The sequence below is a fragment of the Jaculus jaculus genome, chromosome 3 (genome assembly GCF_020740685.1).
Source record: "Jaculus jaculus isolate mJacJac1 chromosome 3, mJacJac1.mat.Y.cur, whole genome shotgun sequence".
Taxonomy (NCBI): Eukaryota; Metazoa; Chordata; class Mammalia; order Rodentia; family Dipodidae; genus Jaculus; species Jaculus jaculus.
Window position 1 is genome coordinate 97,652,550 of NC_059104.1, and position 25,927 is coordinate 97,678,476.

General features: G+C 38.8%; 1 protein-coding gene across 1 annotated transcript in view; it reads right to left on the reverse strand.

The window, feature by feature from the left end:
- Window positions 1-25,927, reverse strand: part of LOC123459446 — an 80,270-nt gene that overhangs the window by 31,961 nt on the left and 22,382 nt on the right. Inside the window, exons 14-26 of the mRNA XM_045146070.1 lie at window positions 17,423-17,487; window positions 16,584-16,608; window positions 12,274-12,345; window positions 11,334-11,389; window positions 10,838-10,862; window positions 8,655-8,695; window positions 8,196-8,217; window positions 7,515-7,555; window positions 6,829-6,850; window positions 5,412-5,479; window positions 4,933-4,957; window positions 2,764-2,828; window positions 1,930-1,954 (exon numbers count right to left, since the gene is read on the reverse strand). Of these exons, the coding sequence (XP_045002005.1) occupies window positions 1,930-1,954; window positions 2,764-2,828; window positions 4,933-4,957; window positions 5,412-5,479; window positions 6,829-6,850; window positions 7,515-7,555; window positions 8,196-8,217; window positions 8,655-8,695; window positions 10,838-10,862; window positions 11,334-11,389; window positions 12,274-12,345; window positions 16,584-16,608; window positions 17,423-17,487 (552 nt within the window). The remainder of the gene's footprint in view (window positions 1-1,929; window positions 1,955-2,763; window positions 2,829-4,932; window positions 4,958-5,411; window positions 5,480-6,828; window positions 6,851-7,514; window positions 7,556-8,195; window positions 8,218-8,654; window positions 8,696-10,837; window positions 10,863-11,333; window positions 11,390-12,273; window positions 12,346-16,583; window positions 16,609-17,422; window positions 17,488-25,927) is intronic.

Below are 25,927 nucleotides of genomic sequence, written 5' to 3' on the forward strand. Positions count from 1 at the left end.
TTAATATCTGATCCTATTGTTCTTTCTTCCTGATGTGTAGGCTGACAGGAGTACTCAACCATGTCTGCTTTTGTTCAGTACTAGGAATTGAATCCAGGGATTCATGCATGCTCTGTTCATGCACACTATATTCATAGCCTATTGAACTACTCCTGCCAAGGTCCTCCATAGGCAAGGCCTGCACACATAGACAATCGTAATGATGAAGCATTCTGAAAAACTGATAAACAGCCTCACTTTTCAATTTGTATCAACATACAATCCACAGAATTGATTAGATCCATGTGATTTCATTTCCCTGTCAGCATGCCCAATATCATTCAGAAAAAGTACTTTTTGAGCAGAGTCTGGCTCACTTTCATAAATGTACTACCAACAGAATGATTGACCCTGACTAAAAATTATTGACTGGCATTCTGAGTGGACACTATCTCTATGCTCTGTTGCTATTTGGACTCCTAATAATGCTGGTCAATTCGTTAAAGTATTTCAACAGTTCTAGCTATAATGAGCCATGCCTATTAGACATGTAATTATGGCACACACTTGCTATTTTCATGTGGAGCCTCTCATTTTCAGAAACCATGATCTGACCAGAAGAATGTGGGATTTTATGTCATTCACCTATGATATCTACAAGTGAATTCTATCTCAGATTTATTTTATTTATTTATTTATTTATTTTTGAGCTAGAGTCTCTCTCTAGGTCATGTTGTCCTAGAGTTCACTATCAGTTTCAGGCTGGCTAAAATGGGGATTCTTCTATCTCTACCTCCACCCATGAGTTCTGGGATTAAATTCATGTGCCACCATGCCCGGCCTCTCTCATGACCAGTGAAGCAATCATGATTGTGCTTGAGATCTTTGTAAACTGGAGTATCCCTGGTATGAATAGCTTTTGTTTCAGTAATGCTGGGAGTTGACCCATGAGCTCCCTACGTGCAAAATAACCTCTCTACCAAATGAGACATAACCAACTCTGAGTCTAAAATTCTTATACAGTGCCTACTGATCTCATGGTAGACTGAATAGAGGTGGGTACTTTAAGTGCAATATTGGACCACTTATTTGAGATGATCTTGTGGCTTTCTTATCCCACAGTTTGGTGAGCCTTGTTACTTTTGTGTATTGGTTTATTCATCTGCATAGGTGTACTCAGGGAAACAAATTACCATACATGTTTTTTTATTTTTTTGTTCATTTATTTATTTATTTATTTGTGAGTGACAGAGAGAGAGAGAGGCAGATAGAGAGAGAGAATGGGTGCGCCAGGGCCTTCAGCCACTCAAACGAACTCCAGATATGTGCACCCTTTTGTGCATCTGGCTAACGTGGGTCCTGGAGAATCGAGCCTTGAACCGGGGTCCTTAGGCTTCACAGGCAAGCATTTAACTGCTAAGCCATCTCTCCAGCCCCCTACATGTTTTTGATGAGGTTGGAACTAGATAATGTAGGTAGAGTCTGTATTTGGAATTTATTTTTTTCTGGACAAACTGCCATTGAAAATTAGGTTGGAGCCGGGCATGTTGGCACACGCCTTTAATCCCAGCACTCATGAGGCAGAGGTAGGAGGATCGCCATGAGTGTGGTGCCACCTTGAGACTCCATAGTGTATTCTAGGTCATCCTGGGCTAGAGTGAGACCCTACTTTGAAAAACAAAAGAGAGAGAGAGAGAGGAAATTAGGTTGAATAATTGGGACAAAAATTCATGTCCTCAAGGAAAAAAAATCCTATATACAGACACACAATCATTCACAAAATCGGAAACAAAATAGAGGGAACAGCACTGAATCCAGGGAGTATATACTCAAACCTCAATCCCAGCAGACGGCATAGATCATAGTGGTGAAGCAGAAAGACAGGAAACCCAATATTTACAGCATTCTTATTTAAAATGTATCTTTAGAAAGTGATTTCAGAATACATACACAATGTAGTTTTCCTTGATCCAACCTGCAATGGAAAGAAGAAAAAACAATCTGAGGACTAGATAAAGCTGTGTTCACTTTGCCCAGATTCTTTGGTTCTCCCACTGACTTGCGAAAATGGAATCTAGGATAGAAATGAACAGCCAGTCCAAGACTGGAATAGTCTCTCCTGTGTTCCTGCCACAAGGCCTGTGATGCTGGGTACTTTCTGAAGAAGAGTACTTTGGAAACTGATGTTGTTTCCAAGCCCCGCGTTCTCTGTTTGGCCTTTGTTGAGAGTCCCTAAGGTACACAGCTACATTAGAAAGTTAGAAACATCCCATTCTGGGGTGAATATCCTCCTTTCTAAAGGTGAGGGTGAGGTGTCTCTGTGTTTCCATTGTCTACACTGGGTCTCATGACTAAAATGTATTATCAATACCACATTGGACATAAGAATCTTCCACCACACTGACCTCAGGGAATACCCTTAACTCTATTCAAACCAAGTTTCAGAAGAGGGTACTTAGACAAAACATATGTGCTGTCTTTGAACATATAAAATAAGCCTGTCCACATTTGAGTAAAAATAACTCAAATTTTAATCTAAATAGAAATGCTCCAGATAAGGGAAGATAGAACAATATTCAGTGTGAAATCTCCACTGGTATTTGTAAAGACCTTTGAAATCAAGGGTGAATTGGTAAATTTCTAGGTTCCCCCCCCCCATAGGCACATACTCTAATAAATATAGTGTATATTACAAACCTCATTGGTACTATATGATTTCCACCAAAAATAAAGAAATTAGGAAAGTATTCTTTCTAGCTTTGCAAAAAGAAAAAGCTGTATTACCTGGACATAATTGGTCTGTGTCTCTTCAGTCATGGACAGAGTAATTTCATCGTCCTTTGGATCAGCTAGAAGAACACAAAGTAACTCTCAACTGATGGTGCACTTATTAATGAATCAGGGTTCTTTGCTCAATACGGTAAAATGTCAAGGACTTAGTTTTAATATGAGAACTCATGGGTGTGTTTGACTAATAATCATTGTCTTCTGAGGAAAAAAAAAACCACCATGAAAGCCTTAAAGGAACTGAGGAACAGTATTTTTGTACTGTCTAGGTAATAGGAGCCAAATATAATGTGAAACAACTATTCTCCAGTTGGATCAACCCTTTTAACCATGTTAAGATTAAATGTCATGGTTCTATCACTTCTGCAGACCATCTTGGAGCCAGGTAGAATGACACTACTGTCTTCCCATCCATCAATCCTATTTTAACCTTCTGATATTCATCAATACAAATTCTGTATTCATCTTTCACTGCATAAGCTTTTATCATGGGTATACAAATTAAACTAGGGAATAGAATCTCACAATGCTTACAAGCTATAATGATATATACTCATTAATCCTTTATCTTACAATAATAAATGATTTAAGACTGGGAGATATTGGCATCATTATGGTTTTATAAGAAAAAGTAAATGTCATTTTCTTCTAGGGGGTAGGGACACATTTTAACACAGGATACCCTGGAATTCATCAGGTATTCTCAGGCTGGCCCTGAACTCACAGTCATTCTCCTATCTCTGCCTCTTTTTTTTCTTTTTTCTTTCTTTCTTTTTCTTTCAAGGTAGGGTCTCACTCTATCTCAGGGTGACCTGGATTTCACTAAATAGTTGCAAGATGGCCTCAAACTCAGAACAATCCTCATACTTCTGCCTCTCGAGTATCGGGATTAAAGGCATGAGCCATCACTCTTGGTCCTCTGCCTTTCATGTTCTGGGAGAGATGGTATGTGCCACCACACATGACACATGTCACTTTATTCTCCTTCTGGTCTTGTTGTGTTATACCATGTATTTGTCTTAATTGTTACTCTCTAGTTTTTTGCAAGTACCAGCTGAGGCTGAATATGGACCTAGTCACTACCGCACACTGAGGCTTTAAACAAAATAACTCTGCAAACACCAGGGAAATACATCTCTGGAAAATCGTATGAATACCTTCAGTTCACATTTGTCACTCTTATGATATCTTTAATAAGAACAATCAGAGATCTGCCCCCACCCGGATCATAGTGAAATTATCAAGTGTATTGAAATATTTCTCTAATTTTCATGTTTGAGAAGAGAGTCTAAGACATAACCCCAGACCTTATAGAGATGGGTCATAGTGTCATTTTGACTGATTCTATCTACAAAGACTTGCAATCTGACATAAAACATCAGGGCATATTTGAGCTTTTCACATCAATGTGGATGCCAGGGTCTGTGGAAACACCTTCCAAATACTTTGTCACTGTTTGTAAAAACTGTGGTAAGCTGGGATATTTTTTTATAATCATGGAAAATGTTAATAAAAATTTAAAAATTAAAAAAATACTGTGGTAAGTTTCTATAGAAGGATCTCAAATGTAAACTATACACTAGAATTCTTTGGGACTGTAGAAGAATTGTAAACTCTCTGCCCTGGGGTTAATGCCTCAATGACCAAGTTAAGGGAACTACACTGGCAAATTCTCCTGGACTCATGATTTCAACGATACATACACAAATTTGACAGTTAACTTGGTGCAGTTTGTCCTGTGGTCGTTTTTGGAAACAAGTCAACTGCAGCTCTAAATGTTCTGAGGTATGAGTGACTTGATTTGTATAATTCAAGTCAAGCATGTGTTTGCAATGAACATTTTTTAGAAAGGCTGTGGTCACGTTGAAATATCTTTTGAGCAAACATAGTGAACCACATGTAATCAAATTCAGGCAAGATCCATACCCTATGCATGGATGGAGGACCGCGTAAGGGAAAAGTGAGTGCAACTGCTTGCAAGAAGTGCAGAAAACTTGACTCTAAGTTCTTACCTAAACAATCACCATCTTTGCCAAACTACCCTCTAACCTTTTCAACTCCAGCAACACAGAATCCCAGTTTCTCTCTAAAGAATTCTTAGTAAATATACAACACATATCTTATGATTTACAGTTTTTCTTCCTCAAGGAATTCTAGGTGACTTACAGTTTTCACTTTCAACAGCAGCCTCCTGCAATTAGAGAAGCCAAGGCATTATAACTATGTCATGAGACTTGTTGACAAATGGTATTGTTCCTCTTCCTAATGTGGATGACATACAAGAAACAGTCAAAGCTTTACAAACAATGCTAAGGTACATCGTTGAAAATCCATGATGTTTTCCTGGGGATGTGCCTGTAATGCTCTGTAGAAAATGAATTATAAAACATTGAACACCAGAAATAACAATGCATCCAACACAGAAGAGACCAAGTATACAATACATTTCCTGAGTCTGCCATTTGAAAATGACCTTTTGCTCAAACAGTTTGGAAGGGCCTATTCTTCAACCATTTCAGAAAGCAGAATGGTAATACTTGTAAATACCTATGATGCTCAAGGTTATATATTCATGGCCAAGTTCAGCTACAACAGGAAATAAAGAAAGCAACATTTTTATTTCAGGCAAGGAAAGGTTACCTTACCTTCTCATTGGCCTCACTGTCTTCATCATTATTGGTGTGTGGCTGATCATAAACAGTACCATCGCCAACTAGGAAGACAATAGAATAACTGTTAACCACAGGTGAGAGTCTCATGTTTTACTTAGAGCATACTGGGTGCATGACTGTGATTTGAAATCAGATTCAGTGGCTGCAACAACAATAAATTTGCAAAGAAATGAGTACCTGGGCCCTTCACATTGTGTTAATGTAAAAAAGGACATAGTCTTGAGGAGAACTAGAGTCCTATCATTTAGAGTGCTCCCTTTGAAAACCAGAGAGATGATATTTTAAATTCATTAAACCATGGGGGTCATAATGCATGCTAAGTGGAATCTAACACAAATTCTTAAGGGAAATATCCTCAATGTCTCCTATACAATGGTTCAAGAGTATTCAAAATAAAATGGATTAGGGAGTGGCACAGTGACCATGAAAACACAGAGTGCCAAATTTTCCCCTCCCCAGTACATTTTAGATACTTGAGCATGCCCTCCTAACCAAGATCAGTGAGGAGAGAGGAACATTAATGTACTACTGTAAGTCCCAGTAGGAAGTTAGAGAAGATCTATCTCCATTGGCTCACTCTTTAAGCCCTTATGCCCAGGTTCATGTCAGTGCTACGTGAGATTTGTTCCTGTTACATTTCTTATAAGTAGGTCACTGTTGAAAACCTAATACAATACTTTATAGACACAGTTCTTTAAGAGAACTAGCAAAGGCTTGAAATTTTGGTAGTGGTAGAAACAGGTAGGAGTAGGTCCTCAAGGAAAGGTCATCTTTAACAGCCAGAAGCAGGGCACATCCAACATGGGTCCTCCTCATTGGATTTGACAGGATCATCTGATAACAACCATCACTATATTTTAAATGTTTAATTAATTAATTTTTTTTATTTATGTATGGTCTGGAGAGAGAAGGATAAAGTGGCAGAGAGAAGAGAGAAAGGCATGCCAGCCCCTATAGCCACTGCAAATGAAAATTAGACACATGCGCTTCCTTGTGCATCTGGCTTAAGTGCCTCCTTGGGGATTTGAACCTGGCACCTTAGACTTTGGAGGCAAAAGCCTCAACTGTTAAGCCATTTCCCCAGCCCATCTTCACACTTGATACATGTGGCACTTATGAAATTCCATTTATCTACATTAGAAACTTCCAGAAGAAAGTCATTAGGGACAGTGGAGAATCTATTCCATTCTACACATTAAAAGGCAACTTTGGCTCATACAGGATCAACTTCAGTTTTCCATAGACATCCAATGTAGATACCAGGGTAGACCCTTGTCACCTCAACACCACACATTCAACACTCATTCCTAGCAGGAACTCAGTTTCAGGGATCTCAAGACTGAAACAGTAAAAATCTTCCATAACAAATGACTTGATCCAGAATACGTACCAGGTTCTGGTCTGCTGGTATCCTACAATTAGAGAAAAAATTACTGTTTGCTCAGGGTATGCCTTACACTTGACCTAGGTCTGCTTTATTGTGATAACATAGGAGAACAAACAGAGACACAGTAGATTTAATCAATGGCCACATTGCTACAAAGCTGTCACATAAGACACCATTCCAAAAAGCCACTCAATTTCACATACAGTATATTTCAAAACTTCTTTTCTACCTTCATTCAAATTGAAAACCTTTTCTGTAAATTTCTTTTAAAATTTATTTCAAGAGTCTGAATGAGAAAATACAACTGCACCAGGAGTGCCAGGAACTTTTCTGTCTAAAGAAAAGCTTCAGAGGTATACACCACTTGATGATTCTGGATTTATGTCAGTACTGGGGCATCAAAGGTGCGCTGGCCAATTTTAAAAGTGAGTGCTTCTAACCACTGAGCCATTTCCCCAACCCTCAGATACAATTGGTAGAAGAAGAAGGAATATCATTTGTGAGGTAAACACTGTATCATTCATTTATCATAGATGTGAAAATATAAACTGTAGAAGAGTAATGAATCAGCAGGTAGGAGGTTCCCCGCCAACTGCACCCAACCCAGAACATGTTTCTGTCAAAGAGTAATGCACATTGACTAACCATGGATCTTCATTTCTACGTAATTAATTTTAAAGCGCTCTTACATTACTTTCTGATTTTCCTGCAATTTTTCCTGGCATAACATCTAGAGGGAAACAAAACTTCTGTTAGTTTATTGGTAAGCAGTTATTATCAATAACTCGTGGGTGTTCCATATGTATACATGAGTTGAGGCTGGATAGAAAGTGTGAGTTGCTGATGTACCAACTTCCTGACTAGAAGAAGGATGGGAAACATGCAGGAAGTAATCACTGAGAAGATTTGCACTTGATGATAAAGTCCCTTTAATTAATATGCAATAATGAAGCTGAATTGAGTGGGGTGGCACATGATTCTAATGCCAGAATTCAGAAGGTGGACCCACAAGAGATTGATGCCATCTCAGGTGCACAGTAAACATGACATCCTCTAACAAAATGAACACTGAAGCAGAAATGGTGTATAAGGTGCACTATCTTCAATGAAAGATTCCTGTCATTCTCCTCACATGTTTTGAAAGGCATATAAGTTGTTAAGATCTTCTCGATATCTCCAAGAACATTTCGATATATTGGGATCAAACCTCACTTTCGCACTGACTATCCCTGCTGTCTTCATGGAAGAATTGTTTCATCTCATTGGCTTCCCAAGCCCCACCCTCATTCCTATCAGGAAGTCAGATCACAGATCTTGGCTCTGAAACAGTAGGATAGTTCACAAACATATAACTAATTTAGAATACATACCAGCCTTCAATGTGGTAGAGTCCTGCAAGTATAGAAAAGTTAACAAAGTGAGGATGTGGACATCCCATTTACATTATTTACATAGGTTTGGATTTCTTTTGATAACATAGGAAAACAGCAGAATAGTGGGTCCAATCAATGGCTATGTAGCTAAACAGTTGTCACAAAAGACACCACTACAAAGGGCAAAGGGTTTTCATGCATAGTGGACTTCTCAAGACCCTTTACACAGTACAAAATCCTTAGTGTGTGAAGGAAAATCATGCCTGGAGGAAATCCTTCTACCATTCACTTATAGGGACATGGCAAAAGTAATCGTCCTAGAGAGCCATGAATTGCTTTGCAGGAGTGTTCAATTCATTTCCACACCACCCAGTAACAAATGTTTGTGCAAGAATTATTCACATTGACTAAAACACAGAGATATATTTCGATAGAAGATGAAGAATAGTGCTTTACCTTGTGCTGTAGATCATTTGGTGTCTGTGTTGACAACACACCTATGATGAAACAGAGCAACTCTCAGTATGGTGGTAACTGGTGGTTACGGATCACTCTGGGAACTTTCGTTATGTGGACAAGGGTACAAGGAGGTGGATGATTAGCAAGTGTGGACTAAGCTACTGGTGGGCTCTCCTCCTGGCTAGAAAAGTGTGGGAATGGATGACACATAGAAACCTGGGCTTTATAGTTACCAGCAGTATAAATGATACAATATAATCAAAGTGAGCAGAATTGGGTGACACATGCATGTGATCCCAGCACCCAAAGAGTGAAGTCAGAAGAGTTTAAGTCCAATCATAGGGAATTTCATGAATCCCTGGGCTGCAGAAATCCCTGCCGCACAAATAAAGCTAATAATCAAGTTGCAGTAAGATATACTGCACATTAGCATTCAATGGAAGACGTTTGCCTTTCTTCTCTCATGATTGAAAAATGACCACACTTTTACTAATGAAAGGAAAGGGTAGATGAAGAAGCAGGTCATGAGGAATGCTTCTGTGGGGATCCTTTGCACTCAGCTTTGCCCTCCCTCTCTATTTCCTAACTGATTTCTAACTACATTTCACTCTTAGCCAGAAGAATGTGATCATTTGTTTCTACTTGAATTATACTATCTTATTCTGTGGAAGAACAGTTGATATGGGGGTCAAGATTTAATGGTAGAAGTAAGCCTCTGTATTTATGCTTAGAGTCCACATTACAGTGGTATAAGATGGTCAGTCTACACAAGGCCTTAACTATACACTATGATGTAGTGACACTCTGGTCATTTCTTCTTCTCCGTGAAGTCAATGAAAATGTCATATGGTCTTTACATGGACCAATACCATCAGATCTGCCTATATTACTATTGCATTACACCATTCTACTAAACTTCCATGTACTTAAAACAAATTTTTTCATTGTCCTGGAAATGGTACTATGAAACTCTCCATCATATTAACTGGGGATCCTAATCATGAATATAATAAAACGTTAAAGTGTTGATAATGGTAACAAAGATAATCACAACTTTCCTTCCATTCTTTCTTTTCTATGTCCTGTGTTTCCTCTTAATTAGTGGTACAGACATCACAGTAGACAGTCACCATAGCAATATTCATTTGGGAACTGTCAGGGTTTGTTTCTTGAAGCTTTTAACCCAGAAACATAAGAAAATCTGAAGCAGTATGGCAACTAGGCACACAACCAACTTACAGTTCTTGATTATTCCTGCTCTAAGGTCTTTAACAGGCAAACACTTGAGCATTTTGTTTTCATAAAGTTAAATTGTCAAGTGCACAAAATAATTGAACTAATTTTAAGTGTGTAGACCATTTTTAATACATGTCCTAAGACTTCTCAGAGCTAACTATTATTGTCCTGTTGATTGCTTTCACCACCAAACCTATGCACTGAGCTTAAACAGTTATAGTGGCGCTCATCACATGAAGAACTCTGCCAAAGTCTATGGAAACACCTTCGTGTTACTTGTATAGTTTATGTGACAACTCAGGGGACTTTAGGGATAGAAAGGATCTAGGAAGTAGAGTCTGGAGTACCTCAGGAACAAACAAGCTCTATAGACTCTCTGCTCTTGGGTGAGTGTCTCCTGGACAAGGTATAAGTATGAAAGTGAATCAGAGAGGAACAGATATGTCCAAATGTCTGAAGTCTTCTTTCCACTTGTCTACATACAAATATGAGAGCTCAGGGTCGACATCAGGGGGATATCAAACCAACTTTAGTCATAATGTACTCACGACTGGATGATTAGTTTACATAGAGTTCATTTAAAGAATGTTTGCCATAGATGTTTTTTCAAGGAACTGGTTGAGGGCAATGGTGTTTAAAACTTCCAATATCTTCTGAGAAAACATAACCTCAGATATAATCACACGTATATTCAAAATAAAAAGCCATATTAGCACAAAAGTCCCTGGCATTCGTCAAGTACACAAGCCCAAGTAAATCAATCCTGAGTCAACTGCTTCAGACAGCTAACTATAATTCTTGAAATAGAAAGTGCTTTTTCTTTTCCAAAATGTACTCAATCCTTTCAGCCTTGAGAAACCAAGTATTACCATTTCTCCTCAAAGAGAATTCAGTGAGTATTCCAACATCAAGTTTTCTTTTGTAACGAATTCTAGAATACTTACCAGTTAAATTTTCATCAGCGTACATCTGCAATTATAGAAGCACAGACATTGTAAGAACTAAGTCATGTGACTTGTTGGCACATGGTATCATTTCTCTTATTTATATTGAGGATATATAGGAAGCACTCAAATGAAAGGGTTACCAAACAATGATAAGATACATCACAGGGAGCCCATGGTGTCTGCGTAGAGAAGTTATTTCTATCTGTCTTTAGGTCATGAATTCAAAATACTACATCCCAGGAAAAGACACTGCTTCCACGCAGGAGTAGGCCTAGTGTACAGTGTGGAACCTGAAGCTACATCTTACAAATGCCATTTCAAACAATTGAACAGTTGTTATTGTTTTTTCTACTATTCCAGAAAATAGGATCTGCTATATTTGAGTATCCTTAATGCTCGGTTTCATATTTTGATGCCAAAATCAAATAAGAACTGGAAATTAAGCAACATTTTTAGTTCAAGCAAGAGCAAGTAGCTTTACCTTTTCACTTACTTCAATTGGGGTTTCCTTGTCCATATATTCCACCTCTGCTGAGGTATCTGCTACATCTAGGAACGCAACAGAGTAACTGTTGGTCTTTGGTGCTATGATTCACATTTTACTTAGAATACACTTGATGCTTCAGGGCTGTGCAATAGAGCTTAGGTAGTCATTCTAGCACCCAATCACTGAAATCAGATACTAAAGAAAAAGTAGCAAAGAAATAAGAAACTTATCCCTTGGCATTCTGGTAATGTCAAGGAAAGACAACAGGAAAGTGTGTAAGTGACCTATCACTCATAATGATCACTTCTGAGCCTCAGTGGGTGAAATTCCAAAGCCATGAAACAGTGTGAGTTAAAATTCATCCTTGTGGCATCTAATCACAAACGTTTTAGGATATTGTAAAAACAAACTATGATCTAAGAGTATTCAAAAACTATAGTTAAGTGGGTGACATCTGTGAACACGAAAACATAAAGACTGCCCCAAATTCTCCCATCCACAATACATCATATGTATTTCAGGATCCTGGAAAATAACCAATGCTTATATACTGAAGGAAAAATTATTCATGATCAGTATGCTTGATGGCATCCTAACTTACCCTGCACAGACCTCCACTCTCTAGTTAAAGAGTTGGATTAGGCAGTTGCTGTCCCATCATAGAGAAATTTCAAACCCTGAAAACCCATGCATGGATGTACTGGATTGTACTCTTTCAGGGCTGCTTTGCAGGAGAACTATCACTAGTGAATCTGACTGAAATCTTTCCCCATAACTGTTTATGTCTAAATGTTTTCAGAGTTATCTCAAAGATATCCAAAACAAAAACAAATTTTCACACAAGTGAACATGTACAATTCCACAACATGAACATAAAATACCAGACCAATATGCAACTTAATCAGAAATTGACAAGAGATGAGGTTGAAATCTCCAAAATACTTACCAGTTGTAGTACACAGTGGAACGACATAGTTAGAAAGGTGAGGAGTAGAAAAAGCTCTGCGGATATGTTGACCTGAAGAAAACAACAGTTTAGAATAACGTGTGGAATGCAACAAAACAATGATGATATACAGGTGCATAGAATTAAAATGTTCATTAGAATGGTATAATAATTATAATTTAAAGGCAAAGGGCATGGCGGTACATGCCGTTAATCCCAGTACTTGGGAGGCAGAGGTAGTAGGTTCACTGTGAGTTCAAGACCACTTGAGACTACTGAATGAATTCCAGATAAGCCTGAGCAAGAAGGAGACCCTATCTGGAACCACCACTGCCTAATATATATATATATATGTGTGTGTGTGTGTGTGTGTGTGTGTGTGTATAAAAATATTTATAAAAGCAAACATACTTGTATTATGGAATGCAACACCAATGATGTAACGTATTTTTCTAGGAGAGATTCAGAGCTAAGTCCACAAAAAATCATTTTAGTACTATGGATAGTGGTGCATGCCTTTATTCCCAGCATTTGCAAGGTCGAGGTAAGAGGATCACCATGAATTTAAGGCCACCCAGAGACTACAGATTGAATTCCAGGTCAGCCTGTGATAGAGTCAGACCCTACATTGAAAAGTAAAATAAAGAATAAAATAAAACATTCCTAGGAGAGCAAACACCGACTGTAAATTGGAATGTAAAATGTCTCCAGCGCCTTCTAAGTTTGTGATTAAGCCTAATATTCCATGCTCAGCTGGTAGGGTCCTTGGGCAGTGATGCCTTAGTGGAGGAAGTGTAAAACTACGGAGTAGACATTGAGGATTTACTAGTGCAGCCCAATTGGTGTTCAGAGCTAAGTCATTCTTTCTGCTCTCTTCCACCTGATATGACAGGATGTGATGCCCAGTGTCTGCTGTGTGATACTTTCCCTGCCACAGTGAAACTTCCCCGCAAAACTGTAAACTTGAAACAAACACCCTCCTCCCATGAGCTGCCTTTTGTCAGGTGTGTCCCTCCTTCCCATGCCAGCAAGAAGAAGCTAAGAGCAATACCAGTGTTAACTGTAGTCACCCATACTCGAATCAAACATGATTTCCTTGAAAAGGTACATAGTTGGACACCACTCAGTTCATGTGCACTCATTAAAGAAAAAGGAAGAATCTTACATATATATTGGTTAGTAAAACAGAGTAGCATGGACAAGCTGTACTCTGATTCCTAGTGAATGACATTATGAAAAAGACCAAAAGAATCTAAGGTGTATCCAGGGCTTCTGAGCAACTAGGTAAAAACTGGTTATTGGAGTATGGTGGCTGGGTATGGCTTAAAAAGGACTGATGGGCATGACGGATTGCATAGCAGGTAAAGTGCTTGCCTGTGAAGCCCAGTGAATTATATTGGACTCTCCAGTTGCCATGTAAGCTAGATGTACAGTGAACCAAGAGCACAAGGTCATACATGCACACAGACAGCAGATGCATGGGGAGTCCACTGGCAGTGGCCGGAGTCCATGGCACACCAATTCCCTCCCTGTCTTCCTCTCTCTCTCTCATATCTCACTGACTTTCTTATTTTAAAATAGCCAATCTATTTGGTTTGCCACAAAAATGACTAATATTGTGATACCAAAAAGTGATCATGTGAATATACAAATCTCAGGAATAACCATCCTAAGGAGTGAAGCAATGTAAAGTGCTGAGCTAGGCTAGAAAGTATCAATTTGTGTTTACCAATTGTAGCAAATGTAAAAAGCAGTGAAAGACACAAATAAAAGGATAACTGTGTCATTGATTTGCCAAGGGGTGGACATGGGTATTTAACATAAATGATAATCATATCAGCTTTATGCAGGTCTGACTTGTTCCTCCATTGGAAAAATGTGTAGAATAATGATGTGAACTGGCTCTATTACATAGATAGCTATGAGCCTACCAATCAATGAGAAACAAAACACTTTTGTTTTTGAGGCAGGTTCTCAAAGGAGCACCAAAAGTCTGGAAATCTTCCTGTAGCCCAGGCTAACCTGTACCACCCAGTGATGCTCATACCTCAGACTTTGAGAGGGCGAGGTCCAACAAAACTTGGATTTTAAATGCATATTGAAATTCTATGGCTGGCTCTGTACTAATGAGCTCGATAATTAACACTTTTGCTTCTTGAAATACACTACTCCAACTCTTCCACTTTTACTCACACTATACAAGAGAACACAAGCTACAACACCTGCCCAGAATTTGTTGTACTTAGTAAGGTCAAGACTCAGAATGTATTCCCAATAGACTTATACCAGCATAATGCCAGGACAACAGAGGGATGTGAGTAATTCCAATGTCAAACATTTGTTTTCATTACATGCCTCCAAGTATAGACATCTCTTCCTGAGTGGGGCTTCAGGCAGATTATGATATTCAGTGTGTTCTTAAGATCTGCCTTATGTGGAGTATACCTCAGACCAATAATTTTGTGGAAGAAATAATTTAGAAAAAGACCAGCATGACAGAAATTTGGGTATGGTACCTAATGACCAGTATCCAACTTCATTTTCAACCTTTATAAAGAATAAACCTAGTTAATATGATGCCTCTGTTCTGTTCTTTGAACTATGACACTAAAAATGTCATAACACCTTCTTCTATAAACATTATTATTTCAAACAGTAATATTGTAGCTGGAGATAACCTTGAATTTCTGATCCTAATGCCTTTTTCTCCTGAGGTGTAGGATTGCAGGACTACTCAACTAGGTCTGCTTTTGGTAAGTGCTAGGATTTGAATGTAGGGATTGGTGCATGCTGTCTTCATTTAAACTTGATTCTTATTCCTCTTACCAAGGTCCTACATAGCCAAGGCTTGCACACAAACATACACGCTAATGATGAAGTATTCTGAAAAAATGACATCCAGTCACACTTTTCAATGGTGTTGACACAAATACACACAGTGGGTTGGCTCTGTATGCTTCCATTTCCCTATCAACATGCACATTATCAGTCTGAAAAAAGTACTTTTTGAGCAGCTTCCAGCTTCCTGCATAAGTGTGCTACCAATGGGATGACTGACCCTAACAATAGTTGAATGGCAATCTGAGTAAATACAATCGCTAAGCTCTGTTGCTCTTAGTGCTCCTAATCATGCTGGACAATTTGCTAATGTATTTCAAAAGTTCTAGCAATAATGACACATGCCTATTAGAAATCAATTATTATACACACCCATACATTTACAAATTTTCATGTGGAGTGTCTCTCATTTTCAGAAGCCATGATTTCACTGAAAGAATCTCTGATTTTATTTCATTTCTTGTGTATGTCAGCAGGTGAATGCTGCCACAGCTTTATATATATATATATGTATGTGTGTGTGTATGTGTATATATATATATATATGTGTGTGTGTGTATATATATGTATATGTATATATATATGTATAAATTTATTTATTTATTTATTTATTTATTTATTTATTTATAGATGGTTTCTCACTTTGACTCCTGAGACCTGAAATTCTCTTTGAAGTCTCACGCTTGGTACAAGTCATGCACATCATTCTAACTCTGCCCCACCCCTGTGTGCTGGGATAAATAAGTATGCTACCATGCCCAGTCTCTCTCATAACCAATGTGGCAGACATGATAGTGTTTGGGATTTTGTTAACTGCAGTATCCCTGGTATGCATACAACAATTACAGTATCTTTTTCTGTACATCAACATGGGAATTAACAATAGGATTTCTGCATGCAAAAGAAGCTCTCTACCAATCGAGCTATATAACCAACTCTGATAGTCTAGCACTCTTACACAGTGCCTACTGAGCTGGTGGAATAAATAGAGGTAGAACTTCAAAAGAAATACTGGAGCACAAATTTGGGAATATTTTGTGGCTTTTGCACCCCTACAGTTGCTGAGCTGAGCCCAGTCAGTTACCTCTGTGTGGTGATTTATTCATCTGTGGTGAGGAACCCAGGGAAATAAATCTACAATACATGTATTTCATGAGGTTGTAACTAGTTCATGTATGCAGAGTCTGTGTTGTGAATTTATTTTTTTCTTATGAAACTGCCATTGAAAATTGAGTTAAGTTCTTGGGATAAATACTAATGTACTCATGAAAAAAAAAGACCTATACACAGACATGCAATCATTCACAAAATCAAAAGAAAATGAAGGGAACACTGCTGAATCCAAGGGCCATATCCTCAATCTTCCTTCCCAGCAGAAGTCACACATCATAGTGGTGAAACAGATAAAAGAACCAATATTATACCATTCTTAATTAAAGCATGTCTTCAGAAAATGATTTCAAAATACATACACAATCCTGTCTTCCATGAGCCAACCTGTAATGGAGAGAGGAAAAAACAATCTGAGTTCCATATCAAGCTGGGTTCTATTTGACCAGATTCTTTGGTTCTCCCAGTGACTTGGGAAACTGGGATCCAGGACAGGAAAGAACTGTCAGTCCAAGTCTATGTTAGTGTCTTCTGTCTTGCAGTCAAAAGACATTTGATGCTGGATGCATTGTGAAATAGAGTACTTTTGATGCTTAAGCTGTTACAAAGACCAGTTGTCTATCTTTAGCCTTCATTGAGAGTCCCTAATGTACAAGGCTATGAGATAGAGAAACTCAGAAACATCCTGCTATTGGGTGAGCTTCCTCCTTTCTAAAGGGGAGAGCGAATGGTCTCTATGGCCCCATAGCCTACACCAGGCCTCATCACTGACAGGTATTATCAGTATCACAACAATGGACATAAGAATCTTCCACCACACAGAACTCAAGGAACACCATATGCACTATTCCAAACATAGAAGCCTTAAGAAGTATCAGAAGAGGGTACTTAGAAAAACACATATACATTTTTGACCATACATAACAAGCCTGTCCACATTTGAGTAAATATTACTCACATTTTAGTCTCAATAAAAACAATTCCTCCAGGCAAAGGAAGATGCCAGCGTAATGCAGTGATCCACCTACCCTGGCAATTACTTTTGAAATCAGGGCTGAATGGGTAAAATTCCATTTAATACACTTTCAAGGCAAAGACTAATAATGTACATTATCAACCTCAGTGTTTATATGATATCCACCAATAATGAAGGAATCATGACAGTATCCTTTCAAGCTTGCAAAAGAAAAAGATGTATTACCTGAACAAAATGTGGCTCTGCATGTTCTGTCATGCCTGGAGTAATTTCATCCTCCTTTTGATCAGCTAGAAGGAAACAAAGTAACTCAACTGATGGTGCACTTATTACAGAATCAGGGTCTATGCTTGATATAGTGAAAGGTCAAGGGCTTAGTTATAGTATAAGAATTCTTAGGTGTACCTGATTAATAACTATTGTTGGCTTCTAATGGGAAAAAAAAAAAAGACCATGAGATGTTTAAGAGAATTTGGAATCAGTACTTTTTACTTTCTTAGTAATAGGAACCTAACACACTGCGAATCAACCCTTCCTCTTGGGATCAATCCTTTGAAGCATGTTATGATCAAATGTCAGTGTTCTATCACTTCCTCAGATCATCCTAAAGCCCAGTGGAATGACACTAGTGTCTTCACATCTGGGAAATTATTTGAGGGCTGGAGAAATGGCTTAGCAGTTAAGCGCTTGCCTGTGAAGCCTAAGGACCCCAGTTCGAGGCTCGATTCCCCAGGACCCATGTTAGCCGGATGCACAAGGGGGCGCACACATCTGGAGTTCCTTTGCAGTGGCTCAAAGCCCTGGTGTACCTATTCTCTTTTTCTCTTTCTCTCTCTCTCTCCCCTTCTCTCTCTGTCACTCTCAAATAAATAAGCAAAAAAAGTTTTAAAAAATTATTTGAGCCTTCTGATGTTCATGAATACAAATTCTGTATTCATCATTCATTGCATACCATTGTATCCTGGGTAAGATACAGATTATACTATGGGAAAAATATCACTGGTCACAAGCTGTAATGATAAGTATCCATTAATCCTTTGTCATACAATAATAAATGATTTAAGAGTGGAAGATGTACACATTATTATGCATTATGTAAACACGCACACTCACACATATGTCAATATTGAGGTAGGAGCACATTCTGGCATAAGCTAACCTGGAATTCCTTAGCTATTCTCTGGCCACAAACTCATCGTGATCATCTGCTTCTGCCTCCCAAGTGCTGCACATAATGGCAGGCACCACCACTGACACATGTCACCTTATTCTCCTTCTGGGCTTTATGATGCCGTGTATTTTTCCTAATTGTGACTTACTAGGTTTATGCCAGTGACAGTACTGTGAGCTGGGGTAGAATGGGAATCTAGCCACTACAGAACAATGAGGCTTATTTGTCACCCCCATAAGGTTTTAATAAGCATAATTAGACCTTTTCCTTTGGGCTCAGGTGAAGTCATTGAGTGTATTGAAATATTTGTCTAATTTTCATGTTTGGGAGGAGATTCCAAGACTCAACCACAGACCTTACAGAGGTGGGTCATACTGATTATATATTCTAAGTTATATTTAATATATGATACATATTTCTATCTCTGTATCTATCTGCATACATACAAACAAACATACATACATACATACAAACATGTATGCCTACATACATGCACAGACCAGATAGGGTCAATCTATGCAAGGCTTTAATATGCAGTAGGATTTGATGTCAGAACTTGTTCATTTCCCTTAAATCTTTAGAAGTGAATTAACGTCCCGCCATTGTCTTTACATGGACACAAACCATTAGAGCCACAAGTGTTACTATGGTATTCATATATTCTATCCACTTCCCACAGCATGTAAAGCAAGCTTGTGTCAGAGACCTGGAACTAATTCAAGCAAAAATGCTACTATTCTAATTGGTGATCCCACAATCAGATATTTAAAAAAAAATTACGAAACAAATGAAAACACTAAGAATCTCCATCCTTCCTTTTCCACGTCCTGGATATCTGATCAATTATTAGCTACAGAGAGCACATGAGCTAGTCACCATTGACAGAGTTTATGAGAGGGTAGTGCTGCAGACCACGTCTTCATGATCTAATGGCAAGAGAACAACAGAATGTGCACCATTATGGCAAAGCAGATGATAACACACTTTGAGTTTTTATTTTACCTCCAAAATTTGAACACAGGTGAAATTATAGTGAATACTAATATTTCACTACTTTTCATGTTTGGGACCAGTTTTCAAGACATAGCCCTATGTCTTAAATGAGTGGTTCACATTGTACTACAGATTGCTTTATCCACACAATTCATGCACACTGAGCTGAAAGAGAGTATATTTATAATTTTCAAATAAATGACTATGCCAACATTAGTGGAAACACCTTCTTATTACTTATAAAGCTTGTGTGACAACAGGATATGCCAGGGATGAGTCAGACCTATGAACTAGATTCTGGAGTACTTCCCCGGTTACTCAACAAGTAGACTTTCAGTCTAGTTTATACAAGCACTCAATCAAGTTTATGTGAGCTTTTGAACTTGAATACTCAGGTCTTATGTGTTCCTGTGCCTTATGATTATTTTGGTGTGTGTGTGTGTGTGTGTGTGTGTGTGTGTGTGTGTGTGTGTGTGTAATGTGGCATGCAGGCAGTTGTTATATGCACATATATGTGCATGTAAAGACATGGCTCAGCTTCACTCGGAGAGCACTGCTTAGTGAACACAAAGGCCAGTGTGTAGGGCTGCGCTCTAAAGACCAGAATCAGGGCTGCTAAGGCGGCCTGCTCAAGTGACAGCAGAGACTAATCAACAAGCAGCAAAGCTATGAATGACCGAGCACTTTGTATTCTGATAATAGAAATGGAAAGACAACAAGAAAAGTCTGCAATTGGCATTAGTATCCTATCACAGTGAATACTTTGAAACACAGATACATGATATTCTCAAGCCATGAATTCACCTGAGTTGTCTTGCATGGTAAGTGGTGGGTAACACAAAATCTAGAAGCAATATCCTCATGGATTCTTAAGCAATGGTCCAAGGGAATTGCAAACAATTTCATTTCAGAAGTGTTATCAGAGAACAAGAAAACATAAACACTGCCAAGAATTCTTCCAGGCAAAACACATCTTAGGTACTTCCATGTGTTCTCTACACCGAGACTGTATGAGGGAAGACGTGAACATGAAGGTACTGCTGTAAGGTCTGGGGGACAGAGAGAGAGGACCACCTTTTCCACTGAACCAGAACTTAGGCTTATCTTCAGGTTCATGTGAGTGTCCTGTGAGAGTTGTGCCTCACCCCATACCCCATATCACAGGTCAGTGCTCATATCAAGCAAAGCACCACATGCACACAATTGGTAAGAACAGCTATCAAGGACTCAGAGATTGTTCAGTGAAAAAAACATAGTGGTCCTTGACGACTTCCGGTTAAGATGGCGGCGTAGGTACCACGCCAAAACAGCCTGGGGGGGGAAAGACCAAAATAAACTCAGCAAAATACACACTTTTACTAAAAAGTGAGGTGTATAGGAAGTTGAGGCGGCAGCGGAGAAGTGGAAGAGTTATAGAGCATCCAGAGCCTGCACAGCCGGGAACAGCGGCTCTGGGGCGGCTCAGCTACCCGCCGCAACCGCGTAGCGGCAGAAAACCGCCGGACTCTCGACTCGAGCCGCAGGACAAGCCAGGTGCGGGATTTTCCCCTTACACCGCGCTCTCCGCAACTCGGGAAACGTGAGGGGAGAGCGGCAGCGAGCAACGGAGGGAGGAGCAGACCGCGAGGTAAAAGCACACGATACAACCAGAACAGCCGCGGCTCCCTCCCCTCCCCTGCCGCCTGAACCCAGCTCCAGCGAACACAGCACCGGCCCGGGACCCGGCCACGCCAACTTGGGCTGACGGCGGGACCCAAGCAGGAGCAGAATTTGGCAGCAACTTCAGCGGCTCCAGCACCGGTACCAGTGGCCCCAGCAGCAGCGGACCCAGGACAGCAGCGGCTTCGGGGTGAGCAGCAGCGGTGGACACGACAACGGCAGCTTCAGCAGTGGTGGGGGCTCTGGCGGAGGCACCTACAACAGCTGCAGAGGCTCAGTTTGCCCCGTAGGAAAAGCAAGTGCCCAGCTCCAGAAATCAGAACAGCAGCCCGACGACCCAGGCAGCAACTTGACTGAGACCACAATCACCCAAGGTAACTGGGATTGCACCAGGGAAGGGTCTCACCTGGTCACAAGCTGACTTGGATACCTCAACAGACCAGAAATCTAAACCTCTTTGTTGATAGAGGATCTGGTCATTATAATAACTACTCTTGCATACATACTCGGGGCTGTTGTTGATGGAATGGGTACAGTGTTTAGCTAAATTTTAGAATCTACCAGTATATTATTCCACTCAGCCTGCTTGAATACTCCTATAGCAGGGAAACTCAACCCCTAAGAACATCTTTGTAGATACTCTGAGAGTCTTAAGAGCCACACCTAATACCTTAAGGTCCTACCCTGAAAATATTTTACACCAAATCAATTGATACAGCTAAGAATACACAGCTAGCTAGAAAATCCAAGCATTAACTTAATCCAAGATGCAAAAATATATACATTATAACACAAGAAACACTAAAAAGCAAGACGATATAAATCCACCTAAAAGTATTAATGCATCAGAAATGTCCTCCAGTGAGAAAGAGTTAGAGGAAATGCCTGAGAAAGAGTTCAAAAGAATAATTATAAATATGTTCAAAGAGGTCAAAGAACACATGAATACAACCAAAGAAGAAATCAAAGAGGAAATCAAAGAGGAAATCAAAGGAATCAAAGAAGAGGCAGGACACCAATTTAATGAAATAAAGAAGGCAATACAAGACATAAATAGAGAAATAGAAATAATAAAGAAAAACCAGTCAGAATTATTAGCAATGAAGAACACAGTTAATGAAATAAAAAACTCTGTAGAAAATCTCACCAGTAGGATGGATGAGGGAGAGGACAGAATATCTAAGCTAGAAGATCAGGTGGCAGACCTAATGCAGTCCAACAAAGAGAAAGACAAACTTATAGAAAAGTACGAGTGGGAATTTCAAGATATTCGGGACACTATGAAAAGATCCAATATAAGAATTCAGGGCATAGTAGAAGGAGAAGAATTCCACTCCAGAGGCATAGTAGGCATCTTCAACAAAATCATAGAGGAAAATTTTCCCCAAATTGGGAAAGAGGTGCCAATACAGATACAGGAAGCCTTTAGAACCCCAGCCAGACAAAACCCAGAAAGAAACTCTCCTCGCCATATTATACTCAAACTTCCAAACACACAAACCAAAGAAAAAATATTGAAAGCAGTTAGAGAGAAAAATCAAGTTACCTACAAAAGCAAGCCCATCAGGATTACAGCAGATTATTCAACACAAACTTTTAAAGCCAGAAGGGCCTGGAGTGATATATTCCAAGTTCTGAAAGATAACAACTGTCAACCAAGGTTACTTTATCCTGCAAAGTTATCCATCCAAATAGATGGAGAAATAAAGACATTCCATGACAAAAGCAGGTTAAAGGAATATCTGAAGACAAAACCAGCTCTACAGAAAATACTTGATAGAATCCTCCATGCTGAACAAAAGGAAAAGCACACATATAAGGAACCTAGAAAAAACCAGCCATACTCAAATACCAGTTAACAGAAGAGAGCACAGGTAGAACAAGTAACACACACACACACACACAAATGGCAAACATAAATACACACCTTTCAATAATATCTCTTAATATCAACGGTCTCAATGCCCCAACGAAAAGACATAGATTTGCAGACTGGGTTAAAAAGCAGGATCCTACAATTTGTTGTCTTCAAGAAACTCACCTTTCTACAAAGGATAGACATTATCTTAGGGTGAAAGGTTGGAAGACGGTGTTTCAAGCAAATGGGCCTAGAAAACAAGCAGGGGTTGCTATCCTAATATCAGACAGGGTGGACTTTAGTCCGAAGTTAGTCAAAAAAGATAAGGAAGGTCACTTTATATTGATTAAGGGCACACTCCAACAGGAGGACATTACAATCCTAAACATATATGCACCTAACATGGGGGCTCCCAAATTCGTCAAACAAACACTATTAGAACTAAGGTCACAGATAACACCAAACACCGTGGTGGTGGGTGACTTTAACACCCCACTCTCATCAATTGACAGGTCATCCAGGGAAAGAATAAACAGAGAGGCATCTGGACTAAATGAGGTCATAGAAGATATGGACCTAACAGATATATACAGGACATTTCATCCAAAGGCTGCAGAATATACATTCTTTTCAGCAGCACATGGAACATTCTCTAAAATAGACCATATATTAGGACACAAAGCAAATCTTAACAAATTCAGGAAAATTGAAATAATTCCTTGCATTCTATCTGACCACAATGGAATTAAACTACAAATCAGTAGCAAGAAAGGCTATAGAGCATACACAAAATCATGGAAGCTAAACAATACACTACTAAATGATGAGTGGGTCAATGAAGAAATCAAAAAGGAAATAAAAAAATTTATAGAGTCAAATGATAATGAGAACACAACATACCAAAATCTCTGGGACACAATGAAGGCAGTTCTAAGAGGTAAATTTATAGCCTTAAGTGCCTATATTAAGAAATTAGAAAGGTCGCAAGTAAACGACCTAATGCTTCGCCTTAAAGCCTTGGAAAAAGAAGAACAAGGTAAACCAAAAAGTAGTAGACGGGAAGAAATAATAAAGATTAGGGCAGAAATTAATGAAATAGAAACAAAAAGAACAATCCAAAGAATTAATGAAACAAAGAGTTGGTTCTTTGAAAGGATAAACAAGATTGATAAACCCTTAGCAAATCTGACCAAAAGAAAGAGAGAAGAGACACAAATTAATAAAATCAGAGATGAACAAGGTAACATCACAACAGATTCCAGAGAAATTCAAAAAATTATAGGGACATACTATAAAAGCATATACTCCACAAAGTATGAAAATCTGAAAGAAATGGATGATTTCCTTGATCTATATGACCTACCTAAATTAAATCAAAATGAGATTAATCACTTAAATAGACCTATAACAAACATGGAGATCCGAGCAGTTATCAATAATCTCCCAACTAAAAAAAGCCCAGGCCCGGATGGATTCACTGCTGAATTTTACCAGACTTTTAAGGAAGAGCTAACACCATTGCTTCTCAAGCTTTTCCAGGAAATAGAAAAAGAAGGAATCCTACCAAACTCCTTCTATGAGGCCAGCATCACCCTGATACCAAAACCAGGCAAAGATAGAACAAAAAAAGAAAATTACAGACCAATCTCCCTCATGAACATAGATGCAAAAATTCTCAACAAAATATTGGCAAACAGAATACAAGAGTATATCAAAAAGATCATTCACCCTGACCAAGTAGGCTTTATCCCAGAGATGCAGGGATGGTTCAACATACGCAAATCTATAAATGTAATACATTACATAAATGGGTTGAAGGACAAAAATCACATGATCATCTCATTAGATGCAGAGAAAGCATTTGACAAAATCCAACATCCCTTCATGATAAAAGTCCTACAGAGACTGGGAATAGAAGGAACATATCTCAATATAATAAAGGCTATTTATGACAAGCCTACAGCCAACATATTACTAAATGGGGAAAAACTGGAAGCTTTTCCACTAAAATCAGGAACAAGACAAGGGTGTCCACTGTCTCCACTTCTATTTAATATAGTTTTGGAAGTCTTAGCCATAGCAATAAGGCAAGAGACACACATAAAAGGGATACAAATTGGAAAGGAAGAAATCAAGTTATCACTATTTGCAGATGACATGATTCTATACATAAAGGACCCTAAAGACTCTACTAGCAAGCTGTTAGAGCTAATCAAAACCTACAGCAATGTAGCAGGATACAAAATAAATACACAGAAATCAGTAGCCTTCATATATGCTAACAACAAACACACAGAGGATGAAATCAGAGAATCATTCCCATTCACAATTGCATCAAAAAAAAATAAAATACCTTGGAATAAACCTAACTAAGGAAGTAAAGAATCTATACAATGAGAACTTTAAGACACTCAAGCGAGAAATTGCAGAAGACACTAGAAAGTGGAGAAACATCCCTTGTTCCTGGCTTGGGAGAATCAATATCGTGAAAATGGCAATCTTACCTAAAGCAATCTACACATTTAATGCAATCCCTATCAAAATTCCAAAGGCTTTCTTCATGGAAATAGAAAAAACAATCCAAAAATTCATTTGGAATCATAAAAAACCTCGAATATCTAAAATAATACTGAGCAACAAAAAAGAGGCTGGTGGTATCACCATACCTGATTTTAACCTATACTACAGAGCCATAGTAACAAAAACAGCATGGTACTGGCACAAAAACAGACATGTAGATCAGTGGAACAGAATAGAGGACCCAGATGTAAGCCCAAGTAGCTATAGTCACCTGATATTCGATAAAAATGCCAAAAATACTCATTGGAGAAGAGACAGCCTCTTCAACAAATGGTGTTTTGAAAACTGGATAAATATCTGCAGAAGGATGAAAATAGATTCTTCTCTCTCGCCATGCACAAGAATTAAGTCCAAATGGATTAAAGACCTTAACATCAGACCGGAAACTTTGAAACTGCTAGAGGAAAAAGTAGGGGAAACCCTCCAACATATTGGTCTTGGCAAAGACTTTCTAAATACAACCCCAATT